This window comes from Struthio camelus, chromosome 1 (genome assembly GCF_040807025.1).
Source record: "Struthio camelus isolate bStrCam1 chromosome 1, bStrCam1.hap1, whole genome shotgun sequence".
NCBI lineage: Eukaryota > Metazoa > Chordata > Aves > Struthioniformes > Struthionidae > Struthio > Struthio camelus.
The window spans coordinates 16,400,786-16,412,356 of NC_090942.1; the positions used below are offsets into that span (position 1 = coordinate 16,400,786).

The 11,571-nt window shown below is 41.3% G+C and overlaps 1 protein-coding gene across 7 annotated transcripts; it reads left to right on the plus strand.

Annotated features, from left to right (window-relative positions):
- Window positions 1–92: 92 nt before the first annotated feature.
- Window positions 93–9,127, plus strand: CBLL1 (Cbl proto-oncogene like 1). 7 transcript variants are annotated; one of them, XM_068930458.1, is made up of 7 exons: window positions 423–470; window positions 1,974–2,048; window positions 3,617–3,784; window positions 4,168–4,268; window positions 4,524–4,607; window positions 5,420–5,493; window positions 6,109–9,127. In XM_068930458.1, exons 3-7 carry the CDS (start codon window positions 3,745–3,747, stop codon window positions 7,148–7,150), a joined length of 1,341 nt encoding a protein of 446 aa, XP_068786559.1. In that variant the 5' UTR covers window positions 423–470; window positions 1,974–2,048; window positions 3,617–3,744; the 3' UTR covers window positions 7,151–9,127. The 7 variants fall into 7 exon arrangements, with proteins under 7 accessions (XP_068786581.1, XP_068786548.1, XP_068786559.1 ...); XM_068930476.1 differs by having other exon boundaries at window positions 4,171–4,268; XM_068930449.1 differs by lacking the exon at window positions 423–470 and adding an exon at window positions 1,419–1,557.
- Window positions 9,128–11,571: the final 2,444 nt, after the last annotated feature.

Consider the following 11,571-nt stretch of genomic DNA (forward strand, 5'->3'; position numbering starts at 1 on the left):
CGCCAGGGCCGCGGCCGGAGCCGGGCGAGGGCCGCGCCGCCCCGGGAAAGCCCCGCGCAGGGCGGCCAGGCCCCTCTCCGCCAACCCGCCGCCATCCCCGCAGGCACCCCATGGCGCATGCGCAGCCCTACCAAGGTGTGGGGGGAGAACCTCGAGGCAGCAGGCCGCCAGCCGCTATCCCAGCGGGCGCTGCGGCAGCACGGCGCTCCCCCACCGCCTTCTCGCGGTGCCTGCTGGGAAAGAGAGGCGCCAGTTACGGCTCGGCGCCGCTTCGCCAGACCCCCGCCGCTTCGCCGCCGGCTCCGCCGCGCCCTCGGTGTCTCGCAGTCGCTCCGCAGAGACGCGCCGAGCGCTGCGCCGCGGACTTATCCCTAGAGCGCCCTTTTTCACGCCCGCCTCCCGGCAACTTCCGCTTCCGGCCCCACCCTTCCGCTCCCACAGTGCCCCGCGCCGAATCATGGACCACAATGGTGAGGAGGGGAGAGGCCGGGAGACCCATTTATACCCGTCCCCGACCGGGCCCGCTCCGCGCCGGCGGGCGGCGAGCGGCCGCGGTCGGGGCCGCCGGGCTGGGGGCGGTGCGAGGGTGGTGGGGACGCGGCCCGGCGCCCGGTAACGCGGGCGGGGCCTGAGGTTCGCCGCCGTTCGCCGCGGCCCGCGCGGCGGGGCCTGGTCGTTCCCTTCCGCGCCCGCCGCCGCCGCGGTCTCGCGCCCTCCAACGGTCCTGCGGCGCGCGCGGGGCTGCCCTGACCCCCCCCCCCCCAACCCGCGCGCGCGAGCGGCCCAACGGCCGCCTCGGCGGCGCCCCGTGGCCAGGGGAGGCGGGGGCGCTGGCCACGGCCCCGGCCGGCGAGCGGCGGCGGCCTCGGCGCAGCCTCGGGCTTGAGCGCGGCGGCCGCCGGGCGCCAGCGGGCCGTGTGGCCGGAGCCTGCGGGCTTGCAGCAGGTGGAGGCGGCCCGTGGCGCTCGGGAGGTGGGAAAGAGGCGCTCGTTTCCCGAGATCGGTGCCGATGATGTCTTTTCTGCTTCCCGGATCGCGCTCCGGAGATTCTCGGGCGTTTTCTTATGTCGCGCGTGAAATTTGTTCTTGTAGCGTTGATGTTTTGCTCGTTGGTATGCTGGCGTAATCTAATGAATACATAAGTAGATGACTTTTTTTTTTCCTTTAGGAATGACTGCGCTATAAGCACATATAGTATAGTATTCCAACTATATTTATAAATTAAAAAACAAAAGCTTAGAGTACAAAAAAAAGCTTCAGAGAAGCTGATGGAGACGACAACTTAAGAGAGTGTCTCACTTTTCATCGTATCTTCTCAAATAGTCTAAACAACTTTGCTACGTTTTTCATATTTTTTTCTTGACTTATTCCTGCTAGTTATGCTTACACGAACTTGAGGTTATCGTTCTCCTATGAAATAGGAATGACTAATACACTTGTTCGTTTGGATTAGTTGAGCAACTAAGTCACGTAAATATTCCTAGCTTGCAAAGGTATATGGAAGAGAAGTATCAGAACTCCATTTTCTCCTGTTTTTGGTTCAGTGGACTAAATGAGGTAAAAAAATTTCTGTTTTTAAAACTTATTTTAATTGTTCCCATTTGTAAAAGAATTGAAGTCCTGCAGAGACCTTTTTGGTCTCTAGTGTAGTGCCTTTGTGTGTTCAATTCAAGATTGTTTCCTCTCATTCTGCCCCAGTAGCACTGTTTGCCTTAGGTTTTCTGTTAGAGGACTAGTGATTAGTCTCAGAACTTTTGTAACAGAAAACAGAACTTCCAGCTCATGGAACGTCAACAGCTCTAGCATTATTGTCTCTGATGTTCTAGTCTAACTGCCTCTGGGTAAGCCTTGTATTTGAGTTGCATGTTTGCTGGATCATCTGTTTAGCCAACAGGATGGCCTAAACTCCCCCAAATTAACAAAAGTAAAAGCAAGCTTTATTGCCTTTGCTATTTTTACATTTTGCCTTTTAGATTGAAACGTGTCAACCACAGTACTAAGAAATAAATAGACTTGACCCAAAGAAAATTGGCGTTCTTGATTTTGAGGTAAAGTAACTGCTAGGGCGCAGTCCCAACTTGCAACTTGTCTCAGTTCCTAGTTTTGATATTAGCTGCTGAATGACTTTGAGCAAGTCCTCATTAACCTTTTTTTTTCTGTTTCTCCTTCTTCTTGTTGTGTTGTATATGGAGATTATAAGCTTTGAGGGACAGTAGTTGTTTATGTGAGGTATTGTGCAGTGTTACACTCCCTGGACCTAATTCCAGTGTCCAGATGCTTCCCTGTTGCAATGCTTTGGAGCCGCAGTAGTCATGCCAGAGCTGTAGTGCCGTATCTGAGGTTGAACAGTAGGGCTCACTCTATAATAGCTTGTGGCACTCTCCTTGGGGGCTGAGAAGGTCCCACTTTTAAACATTACCAGCTGATGCTAACCCCTCTCTTGACAGACCAGAAGTGACAAGGATGTTAAATATTTGTGTCCCTATCTTTCCAGCTACAAACATGGACAGGACTTGCACTGGAAATATTTTGCAAGGGGGACAAACCCAAAACCCAGCCCTCCAAAATGCCAAGACATGCAAGAGAGTTCCTAATGAAATTTTTGATTGCTTGTGTTTGAAAACATAAGTTTAGCTGCTGTGTTCCTGCTCATGGTCTTGCATGTCTGTCTATCCTGTAATGGATGTTGAGTTAAAGGCTTATAAATATGAGTCTAGTAATGATTTTATAGAAGTTTTATTTTTTATTACAAAGAGCTGATGGGCATGTACATTGATAGAATAGCGTGATGTGTCAATTTGTGAGACATCTTTTATGTTTGTATAAATGAGATGCTATATAGTGGGTTAAGGTAGACTTACTGAAAGTTGGGAAGGTGTGTGAATTGTACCCCTTCATGTTGTCTGAGTGTTGCCTGTTACAGTACTGACTCCTAGATTATGCATTCAGGCCCATATCTACACGTGTGTGTTGAACTGTTGCTTTCTTCCTTTGCCCTGGTACTCAGATTTAAAACTGGTTAAAGAGAATTCTGTATAGGAGGGAGTGCTAATTTTTAATTTAGCAAAGATATTACTGTGTACTGTAAGCATCAATATTTTTTTGGTGCTTTGCACTGAACTCCCAAGTGATATGTGAAGTTGCTAAGAGTTAGCATGGAAACTAGTTTCCTTCCAGCTTGCTTAGTAAACAAGTTGTGTAGATTTTCTTGTGAGAAAAGGTCATTTTTATTGTTTGCATAATCAAGGTTGTATAAAGAGTTGTATTCAACCTGTGATAGGAGCAGTACAATAGTTGACAGTCATTTTCCTGTTATGGAGAGCGGACAGGCTATCTCTGACAGACAAGCTACTTTTAATAAAATAACGTTATTTCTAAAACTACATTTCCCAAGATCACAGTTGTTCCCCAAACAATTTTGTGACCTGATTTCTAGAAGAAATCATGTGTGAAGAGATTTAAGATCATTTTCTAGTGGATAAACTTTGGTGTGTTTTATGAGTCTTAAACAAGCCTTAATGATTATTTTGCTTAAATTTTTTCTGTGAATATTTAACCTCTTTATAGACTGTTAAATAACTGAAAAATTACAGCAACTTATTTTTCTCTTTCCTAGACAATGATTTGCAAGGAACAAATAGTTCAGGATCATTGGGTGGTCTTGATGTTCGTAGAAGAATCCCTATAAAGCTTATCTCAAAACAGACCAATAAAACCAAACCTGCACCTCGAACTGCAAGAAATATGAACAGGATGCCTTCAAAGACACAAGCTGGTGATGAAGGTAAATGAATATAAATACTAGCCCTGTAGTAAGGAAGCCTAGGTGATATTTTGCAGCACTGTTCAAGATCCCATTCAGTATCTGAGACCTAGTCTGCTAGATTCCATACGAGTTCAAATCAAGGCAAGTTCTGTATTTCCAGGTACTGCTGCCCCGTAAATAAATAATAAATGGTGCCTACTCCCAAAAAAACTTTCTCACTATTTTGAGTGTATCTTTCTGCAGATAGAGCCCAGCAGACTGGAAGCGTTGTGGCTTTTCTTGATGATCTCAGTATAGAATGACACGTGTTTTTAGCTGCAGCTTGCATCAGTTGGGAAGGCTTTGAGGTTGGCTCTTGAAGTGGTCGTGTTGTCTTTGTGTGTCTCTTCCTCTTTCCACAGAAGAATTTGATTATAATGAAGAGGAGCGATATGAATGCAAAGGGGGTGAAATGTTTGGAAATCAAAGGAGATTCCCTGGACCGATCTTTTGGGACTATAAGGTAAAATCATAGATGGGAAATCATGGGTCTTGGTCTATGAATCATACCAAACTGTTGATTATGCTGGTAGATATGTTTTTAAGTAAAAATGCTTCCATTGCTTTTGATTTGCTAAAAACGTATTCTCTGCTTTCTCATGTTTGTGGTGGTGCTTCATTCTCAACTATTTCAGAGTTTGCTGGTGTGGTAGTAAAGCTTCCTGCTTCAGCCATTACCGGTACTTCTGTTTCCCCACCCTCTTCTCTATCCTATTAGATAAATTTGCTGGGAGAAAAGGATGATACACCTGTCCATTTCTGTGATAAGTGTGGATTGCCCATCAAAATGTATGGACGCATGGTGAGTGAAATTATCAGTGGAAAAGGCAGCTATGGTTTCCCTTTAAGTAAAATTAGGTCTTGCTATGTCACTGTGAGGCTTCTAGAGTTTACTGATTTCAGCAGGCCTTTGAATGAACAGCAGGAGAGTATCAGGATGGAACCAGGGCCTTAATTGCTGAACTGTTTTTGTTTCATATGTCTTGCTGATGTTACTTTTTCGCTTGATTAAGCAAGCTTGAAAGCGTGCTTGGTTTAAAAAAAAAAATAAATAAATAAAAAACAAACCTCAAGTTCAGTGGCTTTCAATGTTACATCGCTTAGCTTTAAAGATAAGCTCTTTATCTTAATTGAAGACTTGCAGTGAATTTAGAAAACACTGTTCATTTTTATATCCCTTTAATATGAGTGTCACAAAATCCCTGAGATGAAATTAGATTTCTGAGTGCAATGTAACAGATTGAGGGATTGGACTTAGTGAGAGTTATACTTTTAAAATACTCCTTGCTAGCTGATAAGAGAAGTGTAATTAGATTGCACATGCAGCTTCTGTAAGTGTTCAGTGTTAGTATTACTGCGAAACTTTTGGCTATCCTTTTGCCAACGCTCTTTATTTAAAACAAGAACTACTGTGTTTTCAAACTGTCTTTGGAAGTTCCTGTTCAAGTATGCTATGAACTGCTAACTGTTGCTATACCTGTTCACTTCATAGGTTGCTTGGGCAGTTTTATTTTTAGAAATTGCATGCTGGAGGGAGGAAATGTATCCTGCAAAGTAAAACAGATAGTTCGGTACGATGTCTTAAAACACACGTTTTTTTTTTTTTGTCTCTAGATACCTTGCAAGCATGTTTTCTGCTATGACTGTGCTATACTACATGAGAAAAAGGGAGACAAGATGTGTCCAGGGTAAGTTCTCTAGAGATTCATCATTAAAGAAAATATAGGAAAATAAACAGCTAATTTCACATGTTTTATTAATATATTTCTTATTTATGCGCATTTAATAGAGGTAGTAGAGTGTTCCTTACTGCGCTGTTTGGTTATAATTTCTTTTCCCTTAGCTTAACACATTGTAGGAGATTAAGTGTTTTTAAGAGTTTAAGTGTTCTTTCAGATAGTCAATCTGATATCACTTTAATCTAAAAAGGAATAAACGACAGTTTAGTTTATTGAGTGTGATTCCTGATAACTATTTTAAGCATTATAGAAGGAATTTGTGACAGAAGTTGATGGTCACTTCTAAATTTCCACCTTACAAAATTTTGATTTTATTTCATAGTTGTATTTGGAATCAAATGCACTGGAAATTTCAAATGCATTTGGATTCAAATACATGTATTTGGAGACTTAGTAACTAGATAAACTTCAAAATCAATGAAGCGTCTCTTTCGTTGCTGCAGTAGGAGGAACAAAAAGTCAGTTCTTACTTGCGGAATCGGTAAAATGGTTGACTCTTAACAAAAATATTTGCAGATTGAGCTTTCTGTGACGACAATAAACCAATACTGTTTTCTGGTTTAGCTGTAATGAACCGGTGCAGCGAATTGAGCAGTGTGTACGGGGGTCTCTCTTCATGTGTAGCATTGTTCAAGGGTGCAAGAGAACGTATCTGTCCCAGAGAGACTTACAAGCTCACATCAACCACCGCCATATGAGAGCTGGAAAGCCTGTTACTCGTCCTCCTCTTGAACCTGTTCATCCTCCTATTGCTCCACCTCCTGCTGAAATTCCTGAGCGTTTCATAATGCCACCTGACAAACATCATATGAGCCACATTCCGCCAAAGCAGCACATCATGATGCCACCACCTCCTTTACAGCATGTGCCACATGAGCATTATAACCAGCCACATGAAGATATTCGTGCACCTCCTGCAGAGATGTCAATGGCTCCACCACCACCTCGCCCAGTCAGTCAGGACACCTTCCGCATTTCAACGAGAAAACACAGCAATTTAATAACTGTCCCTATACAGGATGATTCGAATTCAGGTGCTCGAGAACCACCTCCACCAGCCCCAGCACCTGCTCATCATCATCCTGAGTATCAGGGTCAGCCAGTGGTGTCGCACCCTCATCATATTATGCCTCCTCAGCAACATTATGCACCACCACCCCCACCACCTCCACCGATAAGCCATCCACTGCAGCATCCTCCTCAGGCAGCAGGTACTCCTCACATGGTATATAGCCAAGCTCCTCCACCGCCAATGACCTCTGCTCCTCCTCCAATAACCCCACCACCTGGACATATAATTGCCCAGATGCCACCGTATATGAATCATCCTCCTCCAGGACCTCCCCCTCCTCAACATGGAGGCCCACCTGTAAATGTAAATGCTCCCCCTCCCCATCACTATAATCCTAACTCTTTGCCACAGTTCAGTGAAGATCAAGGAACTCTCAGCCCCCCTTTCACACAGCCAGGGGGGATGAGTCCAGGGATTTGGCCCGCTCCGAGAGGGCCACCTCCACCTCCGAGAATGCAAGGGCCTCCTGCTCAAGCCCCACTTCCTGGACCACACCACCCTGATCAAGCCAGATACAGACCCTATTATCAGTGATATGAGCAATTATATGAATAGAGAGTGCTATGAAGAGGATAAAACTATATACAACAGTCTTTTAATTAATTGTTTTGGGGTTGTTTTTTTAGATACTGTCATTTTGACTGTAAGACATTTTGGGGTTTGAATCTTAAATAATTTTTAAGCCTTGGCCGTAGGACTCCAACTTCAAATATTCTGTAGTGCTAAAAGAAGTGGCTTAGTAGACCACAGTTGCGTTTTAACAGAACTTCTGTCGCTAGTGTGGCTAAATTGTCCTAAGATGAACACTTGTAATATTACTTCCTGGAAAAAATGAACATGCGTTGTACCAGTCTGAATATTGTTTTTGTTAAATCCAATGTTTAGTTTCACTTGTGATACATTTTTGTTAACCTGTGTACGATAATTGAATTGAAACATGGTTGTAAAAGTGTTGGGCTTCTATGAGAAGTTAACACAGACAGCGTTCCTGGACAGTGTTTCGGTACTAATACTTTCCAAATGGGCAGCGTAATGAAAGAGTAAGGAAACCGTGATGTCTCTTATATTTACAGTTACCATTACTTATAGTGAATTCGGGCTATTATGAATTCATGGCACTAGAAATCAGATATGCAAAATACTGCATCTCACTTTTTGAAACAAATTCTGCAATATCAGAGCAAAATAAATACATCAGAAATGCAGCTTTGGGCATGACATGAAACCATGTCATAATATATTGGGGATTTTTTGTTTTTTTGTTTTTTTTTTTTTTTTTTAGAAGTTCAGTTTTGGCTCAGAAGGTTCTGTTTACATGTACACTCCTCACTGATGTTGAATTCAAACTATTGTGTTTACTTATGGATATGTTTGTGTGGAAGTGGCCATGGACTGACTTGCCATGTCTGTGAGAGAAATGGATTATTTTTTGGAGGGAGGTGGCATTTGCCTCTGTCACTTTATATAATATGTACAGTAGGAAAACTTCCCATTTTGATAGTCTGAAAGAAGGGATCTGAAATCTGCTGTGTAGATCTAAAAATAAAAATAAAAATAAACCCTACAAACTCTTTTATCTGCTTCAGTTTTGTGAGATAGATTTAATTGAACAGGCAATGGTTCATATAGAGGTCTTTTTTTTTTTTAAAGTGGATATTTAAGGAGACTTGTTTTGATCTAAAATTTAGGTTTTATAAGCACACTCTTAAATACAAATACAATAAATGTAAGATGTGAATGTTCTCTGTAATGCAGCTGGTGGCAGAACCAGACAATGATAAGACAGTGCCGTCTGTTGTTGTTTGGAATGCTTATCTTTGCATTTCAAATCAGTGTTAGTGCTGAACTTTTTTTATTTTAGAAATGTCAGTTTTCTAGCAGTGGTGCTTTCAGATAGAAAAAAATCCTGTTTTTTTTTTTCTTTAAGGTTTGTAATTTCCTACTATTCTCAAATAACCTTACGGTCTTCTCAAACCCTTAGTGCTACTATTTGTTTTGTAAACCTCTTTTTCTTGCCTCGTTAGTTTAATTTGTCAAAGAGCCTTGGTGGTGCAACATTCCAAATTTTGTAATTTTACATACAAACTCCATATTTTCTAATTACCAGAGCAAGTGCCCTTTAGATTTGCTCTCTGTCCTTGACTGCCATTGATTTCCTCGTGACTATGGGCAAATCTTTTAGACTACCTTTTAAATAAATGTAGATGCATGACAAATCTTTAGAGGTGTGCAAATGAACTTTGAGGTATACCAACGGTCAGTAAGTGTCAACTGCTTAAAAATCTGCTTAGCTGTAATATGCTTATTTCTAAGAATCGGACTAACTTTGTTTTGACTTCTCTGAAGATTGAAAAAAGTCATTTTAAATAAAACGGCAAAGAAAAAGACTCTGGTAGAATGCTACCGTACAGGATTGATGAGAAGTGACTGTTTTGGTGTGGGTGGAGAAAATCACTCTGTCACCATTATTTTGTTTCAGTAATTTATAATAAATATGTAAAGAACTTTAAAGTGCTTCCTTTTGTTATTGTTAAATGATTCAGTAGGCAGTAGCTTTAGGCAGGTTTATATTGCAGCATATAATTTCATCTACTAGGAAATCCCCATGTCTTAAAGTGACCAATATTACTCGACTCTCTAAAGGCCAGCTTCTGTTTGATGAACCGTTTTCAAATGGACTTAGTGGTGGTTCTAGATACCAGCTTCATTTTGTATAGGCTAAGAAGGTAATACACGTAGACTTACTAGGATGTCAGCTGGCAGGCTTTTGCGTGGGGAGGTAGGTCAACATAACCAGTGCACTCTGTTCTGCAAAAGCAGATGTTCTAAAGTCAGCTGTTATCTGTGAACTGCAGATGACAAGGAAGTAAGCAACTATTTCCATCACGCTCCTAGTTTTTAGAAATCGGTCCGGTTGCATGTCTTTATTAGATATTACCCAGTCTCTTGTGAAGCAGGTGAAGAAGGGTTCAAACCTGGTCATTCTGGATCCACTGATTTTTTCCTGATGTTATTGGTAAAATACTTCTCTGAAAATGCTGAAGCAGTTTATTAGATTAAGAGAAAACAGCAACCCTTGCTCCACCTGAAAGCACTAAAGGTAAATGTATGTCACTGTGGAGAATGAATGAGGAATTTTTTGGTTATTGTCGAGGCTGGGAAAGGTGACATTTTGATCACTGGAGGGTGACACGCTACTCCCCCTAAAATCAGTGGGATCCCTTGTTTAACGACCATGAATCGAAAGTCATTGTGATGGAGGACTTACTGAAAGGTCGTCTCATGTAGGCGGGATTTGGACTCGGGTCAAATTTCCATGTACTGCTTACAAGGAAGACCTGAATTTTTTTATTTACATCTCTGTATTAAGTGCATCTTTGTAACTGAGGGTACTGTCCATGCTTTCATACTTGCAAGCTCTTAAGTAAGAGATTTCTGTTAAATAGTTCCTTGGTGAAAACCTTCTGTTAACAGTTATTTTGAGTTTTTTTATGGGATTTGATTTTTTTTGCAAAATATCTGATTGTTTCAGTGGGAAGTTCAGAAATGCCATATGCTATATTTCGCTGTATACTTAAACAGTCTTAGAAACAGAGAGAGGTGCTTGTGAATTCTTCAGATTCCTAGTTATGTCTTCTTTTAAAGACAAAAGTGAAATATTTGAATTGAATTAGTTTTATTGCAAATAAATAGCCCTATCTGTGGCAGCAGTCTCCCTCACGAAGCATTACCAAGTAGCTCTCAGGTGTTAAGGAAAACTCTGACAACATTTTAAGTTTGTTAGCCATTGTAGGATCCTGTAATAATACTATATAACTGAATGAGAAGGAGCTTGATGATAGTTTGTGTCCACTTTGAACTTAGTAAAGGGACACTAGCAGACATCCTGAATATGTCAGTGATTTAGATACCTGTCTTCTTAAACTTTGTCTTCAATTCCATGTATAACTTTGCTTAACGGATTGTCTGCAACAATGCATATTTTAAAACAGGCAAGCTAAGTGTATGAGCAAGTTCTTTATTTTTGCTTTTTGAAAAGCTATTGACTTGAAGATTGGGTATCTACAGGTGTTAAGTGATATTTTTCACATCCTTTTAAAAAAGAAAAATGAAAGGTGTGAATTTCTTTTTAGGTCTGACCTAAGAGAGTTTTAAACTCTAGTAGCCAAAACCTTAATAGGGGGAATTTCTGCTTGTTTTCATTTATTGCTCTTGAAGGAATGACAAATTCATTTTGTCAAAAAATAAAATGGAAGTACTTGTATTTATTGCGTATTACATTTTGCAGACATAGCAATGGAGAAAACCTGCCTGTCATCTGTATGATGTAAAGTCAGGTGTTCCCAAAAGCAAATTCATGGATATGCTTTCTCTGTGGATCGAGTTTGAACACATATCTCTGTTTTTAAAATGTTTTGTACAGTGTAAAACTTTTATCTAATTTTGTGCTGTTTCCCTCTGGGTTCATTACTGTGTTGCTGACAAAGTACGTACAGTTTCTCATTGGAAGGCACCTTTCAAGCCTGGCAAACTGTAGGAGTGAAATGGAGTAAAATTTCAACTTAATATTAAATGTGTATGAAATACAATTTGAACGTTTCCTGTTCATATATATGACACTACAAAATCCAAAGCGTTATGCAGAGGATTGTGCAACGTTTATATTCATTTTCGTCTTGACTCTACCTCTGAAAGGAAATTTCAGTGTTATGTAAGTTGTATTTCCACTGTATTTTATTTTATGCTGTTAAAAACAGTTCTTAGCTGCTATTAAATCATCTTTGTGTGTAGCAACGATGCCCTCCTAGCTGGTTCTTCAGTGTGTTCAGGTATTTCATATTCACGTTCATAGCTCGTACTGACCAGTTTGTAAACTGAACTAGCTGCATTTATTTGGTTGCTGTGAATAAGAATAATAAAGTTTAAAGCTCCTTTTAGTCTTGACTTAGCCATAA

What these genes read in the sequence shown, in the direction of transcription:
- CBLL1 (XM_068930480.1), top strand. An exon ending in TCAAAATGTATGGACGCATG is followed by an intron (nt 4,608 to 5,419) that starts GTGAGTGAAATT and finishes TTTTGTCTCTAG; the next exon opens with ATACCTTGCAAGCATGTTTT. An exon ending in GGAGACAAGATGTGTCCAGG is followed by an intron (nt 5,494 to 6,108) that starts GTAAGTTCTCTA and finishes TTTCTGGTTTAG; the next exon opens with CTGTAATGAACCGGTGCAGC.